Here is a 23641-nt window from a genome sequence, read left to right on the forward strand (position 1 = left end):
TAACGATTTTTATAAAGAAGGAACGAGAGACGGGGGAAAAATAGGGAAGAAAGCTCTCCAGGCCTACCAGACCGTGGGTTTAAATGTTCTGTGACCCCTAATATCCATTTTCATCCATCAAAAACATTTTGTTCATTGCAAGACAAATGCAAAACTCAAAAAATATGACACGGATCACATGATTTATTGTCACATATAAAGACAGAAGAATGCCGGTCATTGTTTTCCCAACGAGAGATGCAATGTTCATCAGTGACTGCACTGAGAGGACATGGAACTAGTGTGGCTGGCCTGTCGAGGACGATACTTATATATCTAGAATTTCTATTGTATTTGTATAAACATTTTAAGATACCAAGAAAATAATATAAAATAGAATTTTTTTTCATCAAAAAGTTGTTTTAGACACACCATAACCTGATGTATAGCCTTATGTTGTAATGTTAATTTAATATTTGCTTATAGAGATCTAAGTGGAGGGATCTTTAACATTTGAAAATAGGTGATTGGTTTGGCCTACAGTAATTAAAATTCAACTTGAAGATCAGGGGGAAGATCCTGACAGATCACAAGAAATAATAATAATAAAAAAAACACATTAAAAAATACTCAATCATTTTTGATGTGCTGCTGTGTCCCATTTAACGTAGCTGGTCATTAATCGCTTAATTCCAGTAAACCTTACATCTATACAATAGCCTGCTGTCTTCTACTAATGCATGTGTGATTAAGCATTTATCTCAGCGCACGGGCAATATTAAGCCAGCAGGTCCTACTCCAAATGCCTTCGGGGGGCCGACCAGCCTGCCTGTGTAGCCTCATGGAGACGGGCTCTGGTTAATGACAGTGACCCGAGCTCCATCGGCCATTCTATTCAACCATTATAACGGCCTGCCGGCTGATTTATGAGATCGGGCTAATAATTGTCAATTGCTTAGCATGGACAACAATGCCAGTGTGTTAAATAAAATATGCCCCACTCAGTCGTTTGGCCTCGTTTGTACGAATGACCCTGCTTTAAGCCATGTTAAAATAAACAGCTATGCTTCGTAAACGTTGATAGACAACTTAAAAGAGTCACTTAAGATGAACAGAAGCACTAAAATAAATCAGTTTTATTTTAGATGTATGCTTCATTAAAACAGTAACAACGTCTGTTAAACGTGGCACTCATTTAGTAAAATAACCTGTAACCTGTAAAGTCAAATGCCAAAAGCATGATGAAAATGACATCAGTAACATAAATTGGTATTGCGCTATGCTCAAGACCACATCTTTATAGGAGAGCATTTTGAGAATTGACGTAGACCTTCCTTTTGCCGGACAGTGCTATAGCTTTGGTGGAATCTAATGAGGGTCACTGTTAAACCAGCGTTACACAGCACGGGATGAAACGATGACAGGGGACTCCGATAAGAATTTAATTCCATCTCATTTTAGACAATTTTATGAATCAAATTCTTAAACACTGGCAAGAGATTAAATAATCACATCTTTTCGAAATCTTATTTGGGTCCGGTCGATGGCATTTCTTCTCCCGTTAATGTCGACTTAGAGGTTGAAGTAATTTCGTAATTGATTCCGAGCACAGGATCTCAGCGGGGCCAGAGCCGCGTTAGAGGGTAATATGTTTGCTAATACTGTCCCCGCAGAATAAGATTTTTATGCTAATCCGCTCCTCTGAAGGCCAGACATCATCGTGGTCACTTGGGAAGGCCGTGAGCTGAGTGGCCATAAGAAAAGGATAAGGGATCTTGCATCTCGGATGCACAGCCTATGGACCATCGTTCACATCGGCTATAACGTGGGCTTTCGGCCTATTCTCAAAAATAAAGGCAAGTGATCGTATTTGTAATTGTAAATACAGCTTCACCATCCTTAGAATTAGCAAAAAAAAGTTTAGGAAAAAAACATTAATTTATTGCATTATATTTATATTTATTTATATAGCACTCTAGAGCGTTAAAATAAGAAGCTACTTACCATTTACCTGTCATTTAGGAAAAGCTTGATTTAATTTTGAATTATCAAACGCGTACCGCGCGTATGCATTTGCTGGCATAACAGAGGCATTATTTTTTTCTATTTAGTGTGCATAATAATGATAACCAGATTTTACACGTAGGCATATGTCAGGATGTTGTTTATCTGTAAATGTCTTTTTAAAAAATATATATATTGCAAGTCTTGTATTATTGTCGGTCGATAAAATTACACTGGTTCTTCACACCACAGGTTTTTTTGCAAAATCAGCCAGAACAACATATTTAACTATGTTTAATTCATTTAAATATAAATATATCGAGTCTACTATAACAGTTTAGTCGAATACACGCCGATTTAATTAATGTTCTGAATTATTTATTAATTATTTTAACGAACAAACGTGAAAATCCAATTAAATGCTCATCTAAATTTCAAAGAAAGAAAGAAAGAAAGAAAGAAAGAAAGAAAAAACTTTGATTCCACAAACAGAACCATATTAATTTTCCCTCTGATAATCTTAGGGTTGCCTCAACATTAAAGTGAGACGTTGTGTTCGATCTGACAGCAGTCACACCCCTCTGGCCTCCCCTCTTATTCACTCCTCTTTTTCTTTTTCTTTTTTTGTGACTGATTCGTCTTATCCTTCCACATACAAAGGCATTTTGTTTTTCCTTTTGCCCTCCTGCCGACCCGCATTCCACCAGCACAGAGCAGGCGGGCAGAAATTGAAGAAGTATCTGCCGAGCCTTCTGAACTTACACCCCTATTGTTAGCCACTTTGCAGCCAAAGATTTAGGGTCTTGTGAACCGCGTAGTTATTTGATTTATTTAAGTGAAGCCATATGGACGCTGCTAATTTATAAGTCATTAAATCACAAATAACCTTATAAATTGCTGCTCCTTAACCATTATCATACTGTTAATCACTAATAACTTACAGTTTTACGGTTTGTTATTAGAATAGGGCTTAATTTAGAATGCTTGGTGCTATTGACCTGTTAACGATGTTGTGTCGGTGCAAACTGATTTATCACAGAATATAGCCAAGTACCTACCAAGTAAATACCTCCTTTAGAATTACTTGCGAGTCTGTTTGTGCGCGCGCCCGCAAACCCCTCTGCTTGTTTTCTTTAAGCTTGGAGGTGGACAGGTCGCTCATTCAAACAGTAATATCAAAGGGTTAACGTTGACATTTTAGTCCGCCCAACAGATCGCAGAACCAGTTGATAGTATGAAAGGAGATGTTGAAAATATAAAAGATGGGCGTTACGGTAGCTGGTGGACCACAGATCACAAGAATAAAGAGCTGTTTGAATAGGGGAAACGGATGGTAAAAGCTATAATTGTATTTGCCTCGGCAAAATATCAGAAAGGACTTTTCTCGGCCCTTTGTATGTTATTAGATTAATTCCTCGCGATGCCTTCTTTTTCCTTTCTAGGCGCGTGGAGAGAGGACGGTGGACCAGTTGGTCTTTGGTTTCAGTAATCAAATTAACCATTTGCTACATCTTTTAGTCACAACTCGCGTGTAGAAAGAAAAAATTAACATAATAGGGGCCGTGTTGTATCAAGAAAGACAGAACTTTTTAATCGCCATTTATCTTTCTCACAAAAAAAGACGAAGTTGACTGACGGAGAAAAAAGAAGATTTAAACGGCGCCGAAATGGTGAAAAAATCAAACTCGAAACGCTTTATGCTTTCATTCGAGTGACCTCATAAATTTTAATCATCGCTGTTATACCTCGGTTGCATATTGCACCTGCTTATATTTGTGCTAAACACAGGTGCACATAAATATAACTTATTTCCATTTATTTATTTGTTTTTTTATTCAACACATATCATAGTAAATTAAGTTTAAGTTTTACTTTAAGTACTGATGTTTTAAACGTTTATAGGGTTGCTATTTGTTTTTGTTTATGCTTTACATACGATCAAAAACAAAGCATGTGGCCTTGAATTTTTTACGGTAAGAAAGGCGTGGTAATCATCTTTGTCTGACATATTTGACTAAGCGCTTTTCTGTCAATCTTTCGTGTAGGCTATTTGAAATAAATATATACAAATTCCTGACATACAACTAGTAATCAAAAACGTTAGATACCCACAGTTAACATCTTAACATCTGTTTTTATACAGTATAATTACAATAATGACAATTTTAACATTTAAGAAATCTACATTACGCATGATTAAACTTTTTTTTACGAATTTGCTTCCTTTATTGACCAAACTATAATTATATGGAGATCAACAACCACAATAATAATAGCAATGATAATAATAATATTAACCTAATCATAATAACTATGTCCAAATAAGCTAACAATAAATTAACAACTTTAATTTAATTATTTATGCAAGCGGAAAACATAAGTTAAACATAAAACCTGTTTGTTAAAGTTTATCGTCAGATAGCCAAGTTTAAAATCTTAACTTTTTAGTTGTACGTTGCTCAAATAATAATGATGATGATTATAATTATTATTAAGCTATTATCAACTCGTCATTTGCACTCCACAATAATTTCCAGCTACGTTGTTCAGAATGACATTGCTTGCATAGACTATGTATCCTGGTGTAACATTTATGGTAACCAAAGTGGTCTCTTCAGCTCCTGAAAAACCAGTGCCAAAGCACTGTTGTGCAAAAGAAAAGAGAAACAGGGAGAAGAACAAGGAGACGGGGAAATACTATCGAAAATTCAGCCCAAGGTATACCACCGGTTTAAAGGCTTAAAAGCTTGGGGAAAATTGGATCAGGGAGAATCGTCACCCAACTTTCATTATTTCCAAGTGGTGTGATTGAATTAAAGGGCAAGATGGCGGTTTGAGCGAGAGGGCTATACGTGGTGGAGGGGGCTGGCGCGTAATGGTGGGGTATTAAATTCTAATTAGAGATGCAGGGGATCAATGATAGGGAGGTTGGACAGCCCGATCCCCCAGTGCCAGCCCAATAGACTGATGAGTTATTGTCATGTAAAAAAGCGCTAGCAATAAGACCCAAACGCCGTGCTATTGTCCAAGCGGAAAGAGCCAAGTTTATTATGAGGACTATATGCTCTAGAGACCTGGGGCTAGGCGGCTCCTTGGGAGGCTTTTCATAAAACAAGGCTCAGCTCCTATAAAGGAGGGCAGTTTTTGAGCAGGCGCCGAGCAGTGCACATCTACCCACGGCACGAGCCTCCTTCAAACCAGTAAAAATTCAGCCGCCACAAGCTCCCCAACTTCTTCCGCGTTTTGGCTTGCTTTTTTCATGTGCTCCTCGCCAATTTAATCCAATTTGAATTTGACGTTTGTGTGTATTTTTCCCTGGGAGTGCAGCTTTCCTTCTCCACTGAGCCTTTTCAATGTATAAAATGGAGTATTCTTACCTCAATTCCTCTGCCTACGAGTCCTGTATGGCCGGGATGGACACTTCGAGTCTGGCGTCAGCCTATGCGGACTTCAGCTCCTGCAGCCAAGCCAGTGGCTTTCAGTACAATCCCATCAGGACGACGTTTGGGGCCACCTCCGGGTGCCCGTCGCTTACACCGGGCTCCTGTAGTCTGGGCACCCTGCGGGACCACCAGAGCAGTCCGTACGCCGCAGGTAAGCCCAGAGTCACCTTTAGTTCGCCAGCTGAGAGGCACAAGAATCATGGCCCCGGTATATAGGACGCCTTGATTGCTTTCGAAAATGGAAATGTGTTTAGTATTTACCAAACGAAATTTGCTTACACAAATGAAAGAATTTATCACGTTAGAAGCGATTGCAGGCAAGAGGTAATTCAGTTACGGGGTTACACTATCCCAGTCACACCCTAACCGCCAACAAAATTATCTTAAGCTGCCAAAATGATAGGCATAATTTATTTACTTTGCGATGAGACATAAACCTTCGAAAATAATGAAATAACCAGAGACTTAAGCTCATTATTGACACTGAATTGAAGTTGCAGTAGCAACAATAGAAGAGATGGAAGAATTTATGACAAGTTTCCAATCAAGCCTCCAATTACATTTAATTAATAACATTTCACAGATAACAGGATTATTCCAGATTTTCATAACCTTATCTTTTAATCAAGATTTTATCTTATCTTTATGATGCAAATGAACACTGAACACATTTTGTTTAGAAACATTATTTGAATTATTTCATTTTCATTATGCGACTCAACAAGTCGCACGTTTTACTTTCAAATATTTAAGATGACATTTTGGTACATTTTCTTACAATTGTGCTTTCGCAAATGGCTAACAATCTGACTTGTGTATTCGAACAGTCCCCTACAAGCTGTTTACCGACCACGGAGGTTTGAATGAGAAGCGGAAGCAGAGACGCATTCGGACAACTTTCACCAGCGCACAGCTCAAGGAGCTGGAGCGCGTGTTCGCAGAGACTCACTACCCAGACATTTACACAAGAGAGGAGCTCGCGCTGAAGATCGATCTCACCGAGGCTAGAGTGCAGGTGGGATATCCCCCTCTTACTTCTTAACTGTCTTAAATTTATAACAGAAAACGTGGAAAAAAAATAAAGAAGTGTTATATAGTTTTATGTGGGGGCAATTACGTTTTCCTGGTTTATTTTTTATGCCTGTTTCTACTTATTTTATTTCTTATTTTGTGGTTTAACAACGATAACGTAAACATTTCTTTATTACTGTAATGATTAAATACAGTTAAAAAATAACATTCTAAATAATGAAATAGTTTGTATTAATCGGTACTGATGCAAGCACAATAAAAGGTAAAATATGTTTTAAAATATGCGATTCGCATTTTTTGCAGGTGTGGTTTCAGAACAGGCGCGCTAAGTTTCGCAAACAAGAACGTGCAGCCGCCGCAGCAGCTGCTGCAGCAAAAAACGGCTCTGGAAAGAAATCTGACTCGCGAGAGGAGGACAGCAAAGAAGCAAAGGCTACCGATCCTGACAGCACTGGTGGGCCCGGGCCTAACACAAACCCTACCTCCAACTGTGGTGGACCAAGTCCCACAGGAGGACAGGTCAGCGCCACAGGAAACGGCCCGGTGGAACAGGTGAAGACGTCAGTGGCCGGTATGGGAGGCACCGCGCCGAGTCAAGGTTGGGCCTCTGCCCCGGGCACCATCACCTCCATTCCGGACTCTCTGGGCGGACCGTTTGCTAGTGTTCTGTCCTCATTACAAAGACAGAACGGAGCCAAAGCCACTTTAGTAAAGACCAGCATGTTCTGAGTTAGTGCTTGATGCAGAAAAGAAACGACGACCGCGAGATTCAACAAACAAACAAGTAAGCGTTTACTGTAGTCACTGATAACTGGAAAAGGGATAATGTCAAAAGAAGGAGAGAGCCCTGTATCTCTACCCACTGGTGTAGAAAAAAAAGAGACCATCTCTGGTCCTCATTCGACTACTTTCGACGCCATTGGTTTACACCAGAAGCTGGATAATTTACCATACACATTATGTTAACATTGTGACCTTATCCGGACTGTTTTGTTTTGGCTGTGGTCGTCGACATAATTTCTGACTAATTCAAGTAAACTAATCTATAGACTGCGATGCGCGCTCCTGCTGCAAAGAAAACTCATCAAGGACTCACGAAGATACAATGTCATTATTCAGTGTCATTATACATGTCATTATATCTTGGCGCCATAATTATTTGTTTACATTGACTTTAAACGTACCAATAGCGCAAGTTACATGTCTGTATTACAGAATACTGCCAAATGTGGCACTCTGTTATATATTTTTACCTATAAATTTACCAAGCCTTAGAGCCAGGGCTCTGCAAACATTCATCTACATATTTACTATTAATCTAAGGCAAATTGTTCTTCAAAATGGCACAAGTACATACTTCATTGTTGACAGGAATACGTAAACGTTTTGTGTGTCTTTCTACAGCTGTGTTTTTGTGGCTCAAATTGTATAGTGTTAAAACGTATTGACGTCCTAGATAAACATAGACCACATCCCCTTGTAGTTCACTGAGTCTTTATAATGTTTTACAAGTTACAACTGGCGCATTATTTGGAGGAAAAAGGGAATGGATGCAAAACATTGTATTTATTTTCTATATTATTTGCATGTTGTCTTCTCCGTCAAATTTTATAATGATTTCACCTATTTTGTGAGCATAATGTAACACGTTTTTGTCCAGGATTTGAGAATTATTTATATGTAGGTAATGGATGCTTATATTTAAGAAGGAAATATTTCTACATGTGCACATAGTTTTTCAGGTGTACCATTGACATGGCTGTTGATGATAAAAAACGATTATGATGCTAAAAAATAGAATTGTCCCGTTTCCTTTTTAAAGTATGCACTTTAAGTATGCACTTAATTTAACTGAAACATTGCTGAAACATAAAAAAATAATCTTTCAAAATATGTTTAGTTGCATTACTAGCTTCGGACGGCCAAGAGGAGATTCAGCACCTTGGACAGCTGCACAAGGCGCAGGGGCTGCTGATATACACATTTCGGGAAATGATGCACTGAAGTCACTGAAATATATAGACACCACTGTTATTGTTTTTAGAAACCCGGATCTTTACACTTAATTTGCAGTTTTCTCAAAAAAGCGTAGTTTGCTTTTTAAAAAGACTATTACATTATGCCACCCAAATGGATTCTTCGGGACCGAAAGCAGGAACTGTTTGATTCTTATTTTAATCTTCAAAATTCAGTCAGTAGCGATATCTTACTATGTGCATTTACGGTCGTATATTATAAAACTGCTTAAGTGGCTTTGTTAAATTAACGAAAAAAGTGGATTGTATGCAGACCCATATGTATGTGCAATACTCAGCATTAAAAGGGTGTATTATCTAATAATATCTATTATTATTTTTTCGATAGATGCACCATTACAGTAAAAAACAAAAAAACAAAAAAACATCGGATAAGATGCGAAGAACTGTAGTCTTGAAATGACAGAAATGTTACAGACCTACCGCTCGTTTTCCGGATAAAGTGCCATCACGTTCTTATCAATACAGCAATACAATAAAGCAATCGTCTGTTTCCAAGCAGCATATAGATAGTTTGTTATTAAGCAGCATTTAAATACAATAAAATAAACTATTACATTAAGGCAGGGTTTCCGAAACAGCGATGCCCAACTTAACGAAAGCGATAGAAAGGGAATATATATATATGTTTAACCGTATTTCACCCACTTGAACAAAGTGACTACATTACAATTACGGACATCAGCGCTGTGGCAGACCAGCTATGAAATGCCTATTTCTAAATCGTCTGGTTACGCGCTTAAATCTACGCATTTGTTACTGCCCATTACACTGTGCTTTGTTTTGTTTTTTTTAATGCATGCTACACACTGCAGATCAGCTTTGTGCCACAGGAAAAGGAAGTTGAGTACAAAGAAGCGAGCACAGAAGCGTTTTAAATTAAATGGGAAGTTGAAGTATTAAAAAGAAATTCTTATCAGAAGACGCTGCTTGTATTACTTTTTAATACTCCCATGTAATGTAGTAGATACATGATGTATCTAACTGTAAGTGTCTCTTATAGGTACATTCGTTTTTTACATACGTTTCTCAGAACGAGTGAGTAGGCTTTTTAAATCCTAAAAGAGGCAGTCTGGTCATGAAGAGCTGAAAACCTTATTGTGGCCTATAATTTTGCGTAATGTTAAAATACTTTTAATAGACGGGAAACGCTTTTCTTCTTCGAATTTTCATCGAAGTGTTCACATAATTTACACATTTTGTGTGCAAACCGTGTGTTTTAATTTAACCATTTCGCTTGTAGTTACAAGGTAGGTGAATGCTGTCCTTAAGACATTTACTAATCAAGCGGTGGTTTACCCTTTACTCTTCCAAAATATTAACAGTGACAATGCTGCGGTGAAGAGACAAAGTGAAGGAGGTTGCAGAAAAGCAAGAAAATGTAAGTAGGAAGACGACTTGACGACTTAGTATACAGCCGTTTATCATACAAGGCAAGTCATTCAATATCTCCTCTCATCAGTTATACAGATAATTGAACAATACATATTATGAAATTAATTATAAAGAACCTATATTAAAATTACATTGTAGGTACAAAATGTGTTGGTGTAAAACGGAGCAGTTTACTGCAACGCACTTCACAATATTTCATAATTCTGATTTATTCCTACGATTGCTTTTACGATCTGATATTATAGTAAACAGTATGCAAGTTTCTTTCTGTTTTCTAAATATGAAAAAAACTGAAACTTGAAACTGAAAAAGCTTTGTTTGACAGCGCTTCACAAGGACAAATTCAAAACATTTATCTACATAAAATAAACACACACTTTACGCTTTTAGGTATAGATAGGCAGCATTTCAGATACGGTTATGCATTTTAAACACCTAACCGAAACACAAAAATTAAATGTAATACATTTATGTTTGGCATTTTGTTTACATTTTCAAAGGAGTATAAAATACCAGAAATGCGCTAGTAAATCTGCAGAATTTCTCTTTCGACTTTTAAGCCCTCTAAAGACTCGATCTGCAGAGATGTGAGAAAGGGCTCCATAGCAATTTTCTGCGTTTCTGTAAAAAAATACATTCTGGTAAAAAAACAAAAAAACAAAAAACTGATTTTTCCATTTCGAAACATTCAGAATCCAAAGTCGATTCTATAGTTTTGAAAGAGCTTCACTGATTTCATATTAAAATAATTCGATATGCTAAAAGCTGGTCCAGTTTTTCACAGTAGTGACTTTACTGTTACAACACTGTAGAAAATAGTACTAAGCAAGCACACAATCTATCCCACAGAATATACAACAAGAATCGGAAATATTAGTTCGGAATCATTTAAAAAAAAAAAAAAAAAAAAAAAACAGAATTAAACCATTGGAATGAAAACCGAAGTCCATCTCGCAATTTCTGAAAGTTTTATTATTATGCATTGTGACAAATAAGCTATTTAACTTCTATTAAAACTATTAAGATAAGTATTTTTTTTTTATTTCATGGTGAGTCACATTGACAAAGAAGTGAGGTGAAAATTACGTGAAAATATTTCTTATCAGTTGCAAATGAAATGTTTTTCAATATTATTTTGCACACACTGTGCTGTAGTTCTATTAATATGTATGCTAATATAAGCATTTTGCATTTTTATTTTAAAAACATTTTCATGTATTTGTAACCATCTGCAATTTCAGGTACAAATAAATAAATACAATGGGGAGGGAGACCCCCCTTTTTAAGCTCATATCTTATATCGTTGCTGCTGAATTGAGGTTCAGATATCATGAGCTATAGAATAAGAATCGTGTAAGATAGAAGTAATCATTGTGCATTAGTGTGTAGCACTGTGTGAGTGTATGTAGCACTGATGATGATGACTTGACAGTCTAGGTTATTCTGGATTGTCCTCTTCTTGTGGTGGCGATTAATTTCAGATTCCATTCTAGCAAATCGATAGACAGTAAAAGAGAGTCAGAGAAGATGAGAAATAAGTATAACTCAATTTTCTCTATGTAGCAGACACACAAAGCAGCCAAAAAGAACAATTTCTATCACTTCTAAAAAGGGTGAGGCCAATACAGCATTTGAGTTGAGTTTGAGCGCCCTCTCCTGGTACTGACTGTTACCATATCTGGAAGGTAAATAAGTAACGTAAGAGAAAGAGAATAATCCACATCAATCAAAATACAGTTAATTAAATCAGTTTACTTTATACTTCATAATCAATTTTATTTAAATTATTGTTTTTACTTTCATCTTTCACATAAACAAGGGGTTTTCAGCTCTGGCACTCATGGGTCTCTTCTGCTAAACTCTGAACTATAGCAGACTTTGAAGGCTAAAGATAGGAACCCCTGACATATCCAAATGTGCTTGTATTCACATGTGCATTAATAACCATTATTAATAAACTAAGCTCAATGACCAGAATATTAGTATAATTTTGATTCAAACTATTTTAGGGTTAAAAACAAAGACATAGGTTGGATTAGATTTTTCAGCAATTTATTTATAAACATACAGTATACTGTCAAGTCATTCCATTTACATCAAATGAATCTATTTTTTATTTATTTTGTATAGACCTATAGACTGAATAAAACAATAAATATACCTTTATATATATATATATATATATATATATATATATATATATATATATATATATATATATATATATAGTTTTATTCAATATGTATCTATTTCAAGGTAACTATTTCCCTTCTAAACAACATGATGAATTATGCAGGTATGATGAATTAAACATAAAACCCCTTATAACCAGTCCCTATAAGCACAGAAAGGCTGCCTAAATGAATCAATTGTGACAGAAGATTAAATAGCCAACTTGCTTTTCACAATGGACAAGCAAATCAAAACAAAACAAAAACATTCATATGCTATTCTGTTCTGTGCATAATTCAAAAATGCTAAAATTAGCAGAAAAGGTGTTAAATTAATTAGCGAATATATTCTGATGTATAGTTCATGAACATTTTGATTGTATTGCTTTATCATGTTAAATTCAATCATGTTCCGAAGGAAACAAAAATGTATATAAAAGAAATATATTGTTTTAATGTATGTTTCTCCAACGTTTTATGTATTTTTAAAGCTAAAACAAAAAATGACATTAGAAAAAAATATATATTTTCAGGAATGTATTGCAAGGTATTGTAGAGCTATACATGAGTTTAAATTGCCAGGAAAAAATCATTTACAATGTGCTAGGAAAAATGTTTAATTGAGCATAGAAACAGTATTTAGACCCAAACTCTTAAGTTTCTCTTATAGATGTTATATCTCTCCTAAGGCACATTACTTCCCAAACCCTTAAACAACTGAAGGACAGTGATTTGCATGAAAAAAAGCTGCTCTATGAATTTGGCTGTCTTTATTTCAGATCAAATGTACTTTTTATGTGTAAATACACACTTTCCTTTAGATAGGAAATACAATGATCATGGGATATTAGAGGAACTGCATTCCAATAATTAAAGATAATTAAAGGTAATTATTAAAAAAAAACAAAACAAAAAAAACAAACATACATACTTATGTGTGACCTTAGACTACAAAACCAGGCATAAGGGTATTTTTTTTTAAATTGAGATTTATACATATATATCTATATATACTAAGATACAGAGAAAGCTGAATGCTTTCCATTACAAAACAAAAACAAAACAACAAAAAAATTCAAACACTGAGAAAATTTTGTTTCATATACACCCAGAAATTCAGCTCAGATTCTTTATTCATTTTTTTTAAACTATAGATGACTTAAACTGGTTGTTTGTCATGGAAGAGTATGTAATTTCTGAAAAATATTTTTAGTGTACACACATATTTATTTATCAGTTATACAGTCAGTTGAATCAGAAAGCAATTTTTTACTTCAGTCACATGCTTATTTGTGTTGCAAAAGAAAACTCGACTTGAAGATGTTGCAGTGGCTGCATGTTAAATATGCTTCTATTCACATGTGCATTGTGAGGACTGGGGGTGACAATGTTACGGGAAGTTTTCTTTTGCTCACAAGGTTGTGGGCTGACCAGCAGCTAAAAGACAAGAGAAATGAAATGACAATGATATATTAACAACGTTCTGAACTATGAATTCAATATACATTAATTATTTTACTTCCAGTAGGAATATATTGTTTTTCCTCATTTTGCTACATTTGAAAATCTACTAGATGCAAATGTGTGTAACTCACAGCGGGAGCGGATGTAGCATTGATGGCAGTTGAGTAGACCGTTTCTGATCCTCACATCTGTTCCTGTGCTGGTGTCACCCAGCTGGCCCTTACAAATTCCACACTTAGAGAGGGGTGAAAAAGTTTTAAAAAGACTTCATAGTATGACCAAAAAAATAGTTTATTTGCATTACATGTTCCATCCAATGTATTATTTTCAGCCCTTTAAATGTGATCTCTTTCTTTATGTCGGAAATATTAAAAATGTTTTTGTCATCTGCCATGGTTGAAATAGCTCTTTAAAGTCAATGCTGTCAGTGTTCATCAACTGGAAAAAATGTTTGAGGTTTTGAATGATTATTACAATTTTATAGTCATCATTAAAGTTATCATCATGTGAACTCTGTAGTGACACTGACAGTATAGTGGTTACATTACTTTAAAACAGCAATAAAATAGCAATTTACTAGCTGAAATATGTACACATACCTTAAAGCACTGGATGTGGAAGTAAAGGCTGAGAGTCTCTATAATCATGGCGGCACCTTTGCCAAGTGGATGACCACAACTTGAGCACAGTTTCTTCCCACTGACAGACCTACACAAAAATAAACAAAAGTGACTGCATGTTAAAACGCAATTAAATAAAAATAAGTTATTATTTATTTTATATCATTTATTTTATAGTGTCTTTGTTAAATGTTGCATGTAATGACTACAGTAAAAACAGTACATTTTACATTATTACGTGCAACGAACACTAATCCTCACTTTAACCCTACGTTAAGTCAATTTTGTTAATTTATATTACCCAATACTTAAATCTATAATTACACTGTAACAAAAACAACTTAAAATGAAGTGTAACAAAAGATAATAATTGTCAATAAGAAGCAGACATTAACAAAAAATGCACTGCGTCAAAACCAATGGAGGTGCTGATATTTGTTCATATGGTCAAATAATAAAATTTAGTTACGGCAAACAATGAATCAAACGCAAAATCCTGACTCAAAATTCACTTACAATCAATTTTGTTTTGTGATGAGTGGAAACAGGGAGTGAGTGATCATTTAACACTGGATCACTTGGATCTTTAGCTGTAATCTCACATCAGAGAAACTGTGCTGTACCTGTTTGGTGATGGAGGTGGCTGTGTATCTGTGAATGAAGGTGATGCTGATGAATTTGGCCCAATGTTCTCTATAGAGTCAGACCTGAGAATGGAGAGCCACATGCAGTGTTCATGCACACACACATGCTCAGAATCACAAAGCTTTAACCGTAAGGATGAATTAAGCAATCAAAATTATATAAACCTTGAACAACAGCATGCAGCTTAAGTGAATATAAAAAAAAAATCAAGAAAAGAACAGACGCATATGCACATACACATGCACAGACATATACCTCCTGCGTCCACCAGATTTTGGTTGAAATGTATTCTTTTTCCAAGACTCATTCTTCTTGGTTATCTGTATGTTATCCAGTGGCATATCTATAAAATAAATAAATAAATAAATAAATAAATATTTAGTGCAAAATGTTGGGTTTTTGCCAGTAACTCTCTAGTATTCCTTACCAAAGGGTCACACTTGTTATCCTCAGTCGACAAAACAGACAGAAGACAAATAGACTGTGTGTGTGTGTGTGTGTGTGTGTGTGTGTGTGAGCATGTGAAATATGCATATGTATATATATACACACACACACATATATATAGCACATATATATTCCTTTGAATTAATATCATGTTTCAGTTAAAAAGAATGAATAAATTAACACCCAGGAACAGATTGGTGCCATCTGGTGGGGAAACTAGCCTAATACATAAATATACATAAAATATTCTATATCAGGGGTGTCAAACTCAGCTCCTGGATGGCTGCAGCCCTTTGCAGTTTATTTTCATCACACACACCATGTACATATCAACTAAACCCAAAGAATGTATTTAGCTGCATGTGTTTTGTAGGGCTGTGACCCTCCAGGAACTGAGTATGACAATATTTATAATTAAATATAGGGATACTATTATGCTATGTTATACTATTACTAATACTCTAAGAATTCTATATATTATAGGCAGAATTAAATACTTTTTTAAATTTAAGTTAATTTTAAATTAAAATGAAGCATTTGGATATACATTTTGACATTATCAAGTAGATTATATCCCCCTAAATTGCTATGTATTTTTGTATTTCCCATTCATTTTCACTGTGCTCAACTCAGTGAAAGAGAGGGTGGTTTCCCAGAGCCTTAAAGTTGGGAATAGGTCTCTCACTGTTGTTTGTACCTACGGGCCTATTGGCAGTACAGAGTGCTGGGAAAGGATTTCAAGGAAAGCAAACAACATCCTCTCTCTGTTGTTTACAACACCCCTTTTCACTTCTGCCCTTCTGCCTCCTCTCCTTCTGCCCAAAAGACTTGTTTCAAAGTTCATTAAGAATAAGGCATTATATACCATGTTTCATGTAAACCTGTTTTTTATTTTTTCATTTTTGGTCTCATTTTAAAGGTCTCAGTGCGATTGGTAAATTGGTCTCAATTTCACAGAAATCACGTGTATTACAGAAAAGATTAAAAAACATAGAACTTTGTTCTGTTGCGAAGGGGGTGTGTACTCCTTGAAGGTCTCTGAAAATGTGATCCTGGAGCACATCAGGACCTATAGCAGACACTGGGGAAGTTTGCAGCCAAGTGTGAAGCAAAGTCTAAGGCCATGGTTCTCAATCAGAAAAGGGTGTCCCTTTCAGGTTGAGTCCCTGCCTCAGTTGGAGGAGTTCAAGTATATAGGGGTCTTGTTCACAAGTGAGGGAAGGAAGGAACGAGAGATCAACTGATGGATTGGTGCAGCTTCTGCAGTAATGTAGTTGATGTACTGGTCTGTCAAGGTGAAGAAGGAGCTGAGCTGCATCTATCCTACTGTAACTTATGATCATGAGCTTTGGGTCATGACTGAAAGGATAAGGATATAGGCAGCCAAATTGAGTTTCAGTAGGGTGACTGGAATAAGGTAAGGAGCTCAGTCACTCTGGAGAAGCTTGGAGTAGATCCGCTGCTCCTCCACATCAAGAGAGGCCAGCTGAGGTGGCTCGGGCATCTGTTTGGGATGCCTCCCAGAAGCCTCCCTAGGGAGGTGTTATGGGCATGTCCAACCGGGAGGAGCCCCAGGGTAGACACGCTGAAGGGACTATGTCTCTCAGTTGGCCTGGGAACATCTCGGTGTTCAACTGGAGAGAGGGAAGTCTGGGGGTGAATGCTTAGACTGCTTTCCTAGCAACTCGGATAAGCAAAAGAAAATGGATGGATGGATGAAAGATATATTCAGATACAGATTGCAGAACCCTTTTCAAAAACTTAGTTACTTAAGATATAGCAAATTTAAATAACCGTAAGTATGCTTTTCTTTTTTTAAGATATCTTTGATATACCTAAGAAGTTAACATACCTTATTTTGTCTAAATTGACTGAGAATGTAATCCCAGAATGCACTGGGACAAGCCCAGCAAACAAAATAATCCATGACAAACAAATTGTTAGTAATGGTTTTTTTTGTTCATGTTTAATTAAAATGAACATTAAACAATCTGATAAAATGGACCTTGTACTTTTGTGTGGTATGTGTGTATTATTTTGCTTATTAGAGCTGTTAAAAACCATGCGTCAAAACCCAAAAGACTCACCCTGACTAGGCTGTATTGTAGGCTGCTTTTCTTGGCTCTGGTCTCCATGTCTTTTCTGACCCACTGAAGCACAACCTTGCATGGGAGAACTAATATAGGAAAGATACATGAAAAAATGCAGCAAACATGTTCAATTATAGCAAAGCAAATAGTTAACCCAAAAATGAAAATTCCAACACCTTCACATTGCTCAAACCTACATGTTGAGTTCTTTATGCAACACAAAATCTTGTTCTCCATAACAGTTTATAGATATCATGTCAGTCAAAGACACCAAAAAGACCATAGTTACTGTTACTATTGTTTTAGGAAAAGCAAACTTTATTCAAATTTTTTTTTTCCACAGTAAAAAAAGTTCTGGAATTACAATTGTAATTTTTGGGTGAACTATTCCTTTATGTTTATTCATGGAGTTGTTGTCCCAGACCTTACTGTCATCTGTAAACTCTTTCTTTGGGTTGCTTCATTATTTTCATTTTCCTTATGTCTATAATTCCCAGAGCTCTGATGGATTGAGATATATGGTTAGAGTCATTTACATCAGCATAAAGCAAATTTAATATCCTTTAAATTCTTACCTTTTGCTTCTCCTCTGGCCCCTCTTTGTTTTCCACCTCAGTCTGGGACTGTAAAGTGCTGTGGGTTTTGGAAAGGGCTGATGGTACAGTCGTTGAGTGAGGCATCAGTGGAGTCAGGGTCTCTTCCAGAATCTTCCTCTCCTATATTGACCAACAAATAAGTCACTGGCAAAGCTGCTTTGAGTAAAGACATAGCTCAGTACAGACACGGCTCAGTTCAAACATTAGTCTCAGATAGCTGAGACTAATGTTTCAAATGATGTGAAGACACATTTTAAATTATGTATTTTATAACAATTTACCCCAGTAAGCAGACTTTCTGCTGAGAAAAAAAAAACACAAAACAATAACTTATAACCAATATTTTTATTTTATTTTTATCCAGTTTTTTATTATTTTAATTTTTATTATTATGTATTTATTTATTTATTTTAAACACAGAAGTTTATCATAACTGGAAGGTGGGGGTAAGTTTATGGATCTGCAGAGAATCACATTTCTACAAAGTCATTAATCCCAGAAGAATCAGGGTAAAAATCATTTACATCAGCATCAATGCACAGACAGTGGGCAGACAGTGGTTGAAGCTTTTAATTTTCATCAAATTGCACATAATAGAAGATTAATACAAATTATGAGTCTGTCTAATGAAAATGTGCACATTATCATACTAAAAGCCATTTTTGTGTTTAGCGAAGGGCACACAACTACAGGTATGTGTTTCATTACTCTGTTATAATAAAAATAAAAATAAAACATATATTAAATTGCAATATTATTGGAGATTTTATATATATATATATATATATATATATATATATATATATATATATATATATATATATATATATATATATATATATATATCAACAGTCAATAAACTGATCAATAAAAATAAATAAAATGTATAATGTTTATATTTATATATTATATTTATATTTTTAAGTTTTATTTTTAGAAAGGTGAGAGTTAAGCAAAAATCTGTAAGGAGTGAAATCAAAACCTGTAATGCAATAAGACTCTGAGAAGGGATATCCAAAGGAACAAAATCACTTTAAAAAGAGAGCAAACAACAACCTCTCTCCCTGTTGTTTTACGACACCCTCTTCACCTCTGCTCTTCCTGACTACCGTCCTTCTGCCCAAAAGTGGTGGCTTTGTTCATTAGGAATAAGGTGTTATATGTGTGTTGTGAACCTCAATTTCATGTTTGGTTTCATTTGAAAGGTCTCAGTGCGATTGGTAAATTGGTCTCAATATCACAGAAATCACTTATATTATGGAAAAGAATAAGAACTTTGTAGAACTGTGTTCTTTGAAGAATGGGGTGTGTCCTCGTTTAGGGTCTCTGAAAGTGTTCCAGCCAGGTGTGATCCTGGAGCACGGGAACCTAAACACCAAAAGGTCTTAACCACTGAATTTGGGATCTCTTTGTCTGGTCTTAGTATATAAGGAAAGTGACAAAACACAACAAGGCACGATTCTGTAGCCAGATTGGCCCATAGTGTGGTGTGTGTCTCCATCTACTTAAAGCCCTATCTGTTATTCATCCCTGCCGAGTATTGACTAGCCTTTTACTAAGAGTTTCTCTGTATCTAGCCCTGTCTTGTTTTCCCATGTGTTGTTCTCTGTGTACCGACCTCTGTCTTGTATTTAGATTTTTGCCCTGTTTTGCCCCCTTTGCATATTGTTTGATGATTAACTGACCCTCGCTAGTACCCTGGACTATTCTTGTGTTTTGCCTCTGCCACACCTGTTTGCCGTTATTTCAACTCTGTTTGTACTTTTTGACCACGTCTATTAATAAAAGCACTGCATAAGAATCCTCTTGTTTCAGAAACCATAGTTACAGTTATTCTTGACTATGTATTTCTCTTTTCTATCTAATAAAAAGATCGAATGATTCTCAAAACCACAGAAGAATGCATAATTATTCTATACATGTTATACAGCTGTTAAAAATACCCCAACAAGTTTCTTAATTTTTATAGCACTTCTGTCGTTTATGATTTATGACGAGGGTTAATCAAGTTACTGATGGTTGTTCAGACCTATGCAATTGCAAGTATTGCTTAAACTTGGGATTTCATTCTCTTGAACATTCCTTCTTCTCTTCCAGAAACTTATATGAATGGGTAAATGTGTGTGTGTGTGTTTATGTGCTAGTTAGTTTTTGTGTTTTAGGTTTATCCAATAAAGCCATATTTATATTGAAAAGAGAAGTATCTTGTGTTTTGTGCTTACAAGTTAATGTCTTAAACTTTCAATCTTGTTACTGTGCTAATTAATAGTGTTTCAGAGTTGATGTTGAATGGCTTGTTCAGTGATCCGCTGTGAAACACTGATTTTCTTCAAATTCCCTATAAAGTCTTAAATAATTCTTGTTCAAGCTAATTTGCTTAAAATGGATATTGTACTTGTTCATGTGTGTATTTAAAGCAAACAAGATATTGAGATTCAGTTCTTTGTCATCTGCAACAGTCATCATAATTAGTAATATGAACCAAATCAGTCCAAGGTTTTAATCATTAAATATACATTTACTGTATTTATGAGTCAAATAAAACAATATAAGTCCAATTATAAATAATTATGCAAGTATGTTTAATAAGCAACAAAAACAACAAAACAGTTGGTTTGTAAATTTTACAAATGATGTCACTGGTATCAGTTACATTTTGAATGGTAGTAAATATTCCCTAACCCTAATAATGCAAGTCTTTAGGAAACTGAAACTACAAGGTCATTAAAAAATGTTCACCTCCTCATGGTACCGTCTTTCTTCCTCTTCCACTTCCTTCTGTGCTTGCTCCCATTCCTGCTTTAACTTCTCCTGTTCATGCTGATATTTCTCCTGTAATCACACACATGCATTTCATTCTTTTAAATGTTGAAATAATAATAAAGGAGTATACCATCAGAACTATGATTGTCATAAACAAATACCTTTAAAGGGTTAATTCTCATAATGAAAATTCTGTCATTAATTACTCACCCTCATGTCATTCTAAACCTATAAGACCTTCATTAATCTTCGGAATACAAATTAAGATATTTTTAGTAAAACAGTCCACGTGACATCAGTGGCTCAAATTCAGTTCTGTGACTCTAAGAGAATAAATTTTTTTGTGCAAAGATAACAAAAATAACAAATTACTAGACTATTCTTTGCCCCTGACTTACATCTTCCACCATTTTGGAGATTATCACAGTGCAACACATATGCATGTTTTAGACGTAATCAGACATGTTTAGTGAGGAAGTGTGCATGAAAGTAACATCTAGGGGAAAGCATGCATATGTGTTGTGATACTCTCTAAAATGGCTGAAGATGTAACTTGGGGGAGAAGAATGGTTTAGTAAACTGTATTTTTGCTTACTTTGCACTTTTCAAGTATTCTTGTACCTTGCAAAACTAAAGTTGAGCCATTTATGTCATTGACTGTTTTACACAGGTATTTTAAGTTTCTGGAGCTGGGAACATTTCAGTTGTGATGCTATCTATGGAGGGTCAGATGGCTCTCCGATTTAATGAAAAATATCTTAATTTGTGTTCCAAACATGAATGAAGGTTTTATGGGTTTGGAATGACATAAGATTGAATAATTTATCACAGAATTTTCATTGTGGGGTGACCCTTTAAGAGAAGCACATGGCACATGGCACTCTAGCACATGGCATATACAAATTTCTCTTTAACATTGTTATATTGAGGTGCTTAAAATAATAATAAAAATATATATACTGTATATAGAAAAGTAAGCTTGGCAGCTGCATTTTAAAGGCACAAACATCCAACATTTAAGTTCCTTTTAAATGGGACTTGTATTAAAAAGAATAGTTCAACCAACAAACAAAAAAATTCTTCCAATCCCCTTTCACTCTTTCTAACACTCTCTACATAGATTTTCCTCTCTTTATCTCTGTCTCTTTAGCTCTCTCTCTCTCTCTCTCTCTCTCTATATATATATATATATATATATATATATATATATATATATATATATATCTCTCTATATATATATATATATATATATATATATATATATATATATATTGTGTGAAGTCGGCTGCCCCTCCCCTTTATTGTCATCATCACCCCGTCCTTTATTCGCCGCCCTTCACCAGGCTCCCGACGGGAGTGGGTGTGTTCGAGAGGAGGGGCGTGGTATTGTTCAGGTTTGGCGGCGTGTGACGAGGCACACCTGAAGGGGATTTAGCCTTGTCACCGTCGCCGTTAAATGCCGAATGCGCCTCTCCTCGAGAGACCGGTCTCTTCCCCCGTGCATGGACGCTGGTGTCCTCGTGGGTCCAGGAAGGGTGCGTGAAGGACCTTGCCCACCGCTAGAGAAGCGCGTCGTGGGACCACGTAGTCCAGGCGATGTCCCCCCGTGTAGTCTAGGCGACGACCGCACCTGTGTACGGCTGACGGGCCAGGATGCCGAGCCGTTAATCCCCTAAATCTCTGACGACCGGAGGAAAGAAGCGACGGAGATGCCGCGGAAGAAGCCGCCGCCCTTCGCGCCCCTGGACCGGAGAGGGGAGCGCGTGCGGCCGCCGGACTCCGCCCCTTACCTGGACCCTGCCCCCTGGAACACTACCTGACCTTTCACTTTCCCTGCAGCACAACGAGGGAACCAGTTCCCCTTTTTATTTGGACACTTTCCCCCTGGACACTTTATTTTGTATTTATTATTTTGTTAATAAAAAGCCTCTCCGAGGCCTGACGCCACGCCCACTGTGTCTGTCGTTGGCTCCTCCCATGACACTGGTGGAGAATGTGGGCAAGGCGGAGCTTAGACGGCACAGTTGGGCGACATCTGATGACGTCATCCCCTCTCGCTCCTACCCACGCCGGGACGGAGGAACAATGGAGTCTCGCTCCCAGCCACCAGGAAGGGTAAGTGACGCTTGCTTGTACTGTCATTTACCCGGTGGCTGGTTGAGCATATCGACTAATTCCCGGTTTCTCTGTCCCGGTGCGAGAGGGGAGCTGCCCGGAGAGGAATCCCTGCCCTGCCCACTCCGACCGCTGGAGCCTGGTTGAGGAAGGTAGCACTCCTGCGTGGGCGGCAACTGCTTGACGGGGTTGACGCTTGGGGAGGGGAATGTGACGAGTCGGCTGCCCCTCCCCTTTATTGTCATCATCACCCCGTCCTTTATTCGCCGCCCTTCACCAGGCTCCCGATGGAAGTGGGTGTGTTCGAGAGTACGGGCGTGGTATTGTTCAGGTCTGGCGGCGTGTGACGAGGCACACCTGAAGTGGATTTAGCCTCGTCACCGTCGCCGTTAAATGCCGTATGCGCCTCTCCCTCGTGAGACCAGTCTCTTCCCCTGTGCATGCACGCTGGTGTCCTCGTGGGTCCAGGAAGGGTGCGTGAAAAAGCTCGCCTGCCGCTAGAGAAGCGCGTCGTGGGACCACGTAGTCCAGGCGATGTCCCCCCGTGTAGTCCAGGCGACGACCGCACCCGTGTGCGGCTGACGGGCCAGGATGCCGAGCTGTTAATCCCCTAAATCTCTGACGACCGGAGGCAAGAATCGACGGAGATGCCACGGAAGAAGCCGCCACCCCTCGCGCCCCCGAACAGGAGAGGGGAGCGCGTGCGGCCGCCGGACTCCGCCCCTTATCTGGACCCTGCCCCCCTTGGAACACTACCTGACCTGGCACTTTCCCTGCAGCACAATGAGGGCACCAGTTCCCCCTTTTTATTTTGACACTTTCCCCCTGGACACTTTATTTT

General features: G+C 37.1%; 2 protein-coding genes across 2 annotated transcripts in view; one reads left to right on the plus strand and one right to left on the minus strand.

Moving 5' to 3' along the window:
* Window positions 1-4997: 4997 nt before the first annotated feature.
* Window positions 4998-7735, plus strand: LOC122357428 (paired mesoderm homeobox protein 2B-like). Its single transcript, XM_043256811.1, has 3 exons — window positions 4998-5577; window positions 6254-6441; window positions 6762-7735. The coding sequence occupies exons 1-3, from the start codon at window positions 5337-5339 to the stop codon at window positions 7185-7187; spliced, it is 855 nt and encodes a 284-aa protein (XP_043112746.1). The 5' UTR covers window positions 4998-5336; the 3' UTR covers window positions 7188-7735.
* A 5080-nt stretch (window positions 7736-12815) lies between these two features.
* LOC122357265 (LIM and calponin homology domains-containing protein 1-like) overlaps window positions 12816-23641 on the minus strand; it is a 159733-nt gene continuing 148907 nt past the window's right edge. The window contains 9 exon segments of the mRNA XM_043256572.1: window positions 12816-13497; window positions 13656-13758; window positions 14124-14232; window positions 14768-14851; window positions 15045-15132; window positions 17324-17412; window positions 17751-17827; window positions 17902-18042; window positions 20662-20754. Coding sequence (XP_043112507.1) covers window positions 13472-13497; window positions 13656-13758; window positions 14124-14232; window positions 14768-14851; window positions 15045-15132; window positions 17324-17412; window positions 17751-17827; window positions 17902-18042; window positions 20662-20754 — 810 coding nt within the window. The 3' untranslated portion in view covers window positions 12816-13471.

Source organism: Puntigrus tetrazona, chromosome 14 (assembly GCF_018831695.1).
Source record: "Puntigrus tetrazona isolate hp1 chromosome 14, ASM1883169v1, whole genome shotgun sequence".
Classification (NCBI taxonomy): domain Eukaryota; kingdom Metazoa; phylum Chordata; class Actinopteri; order Cypriniformes; family Cyprinidae; genus Puntigrus; species Puntigrus tetrazona.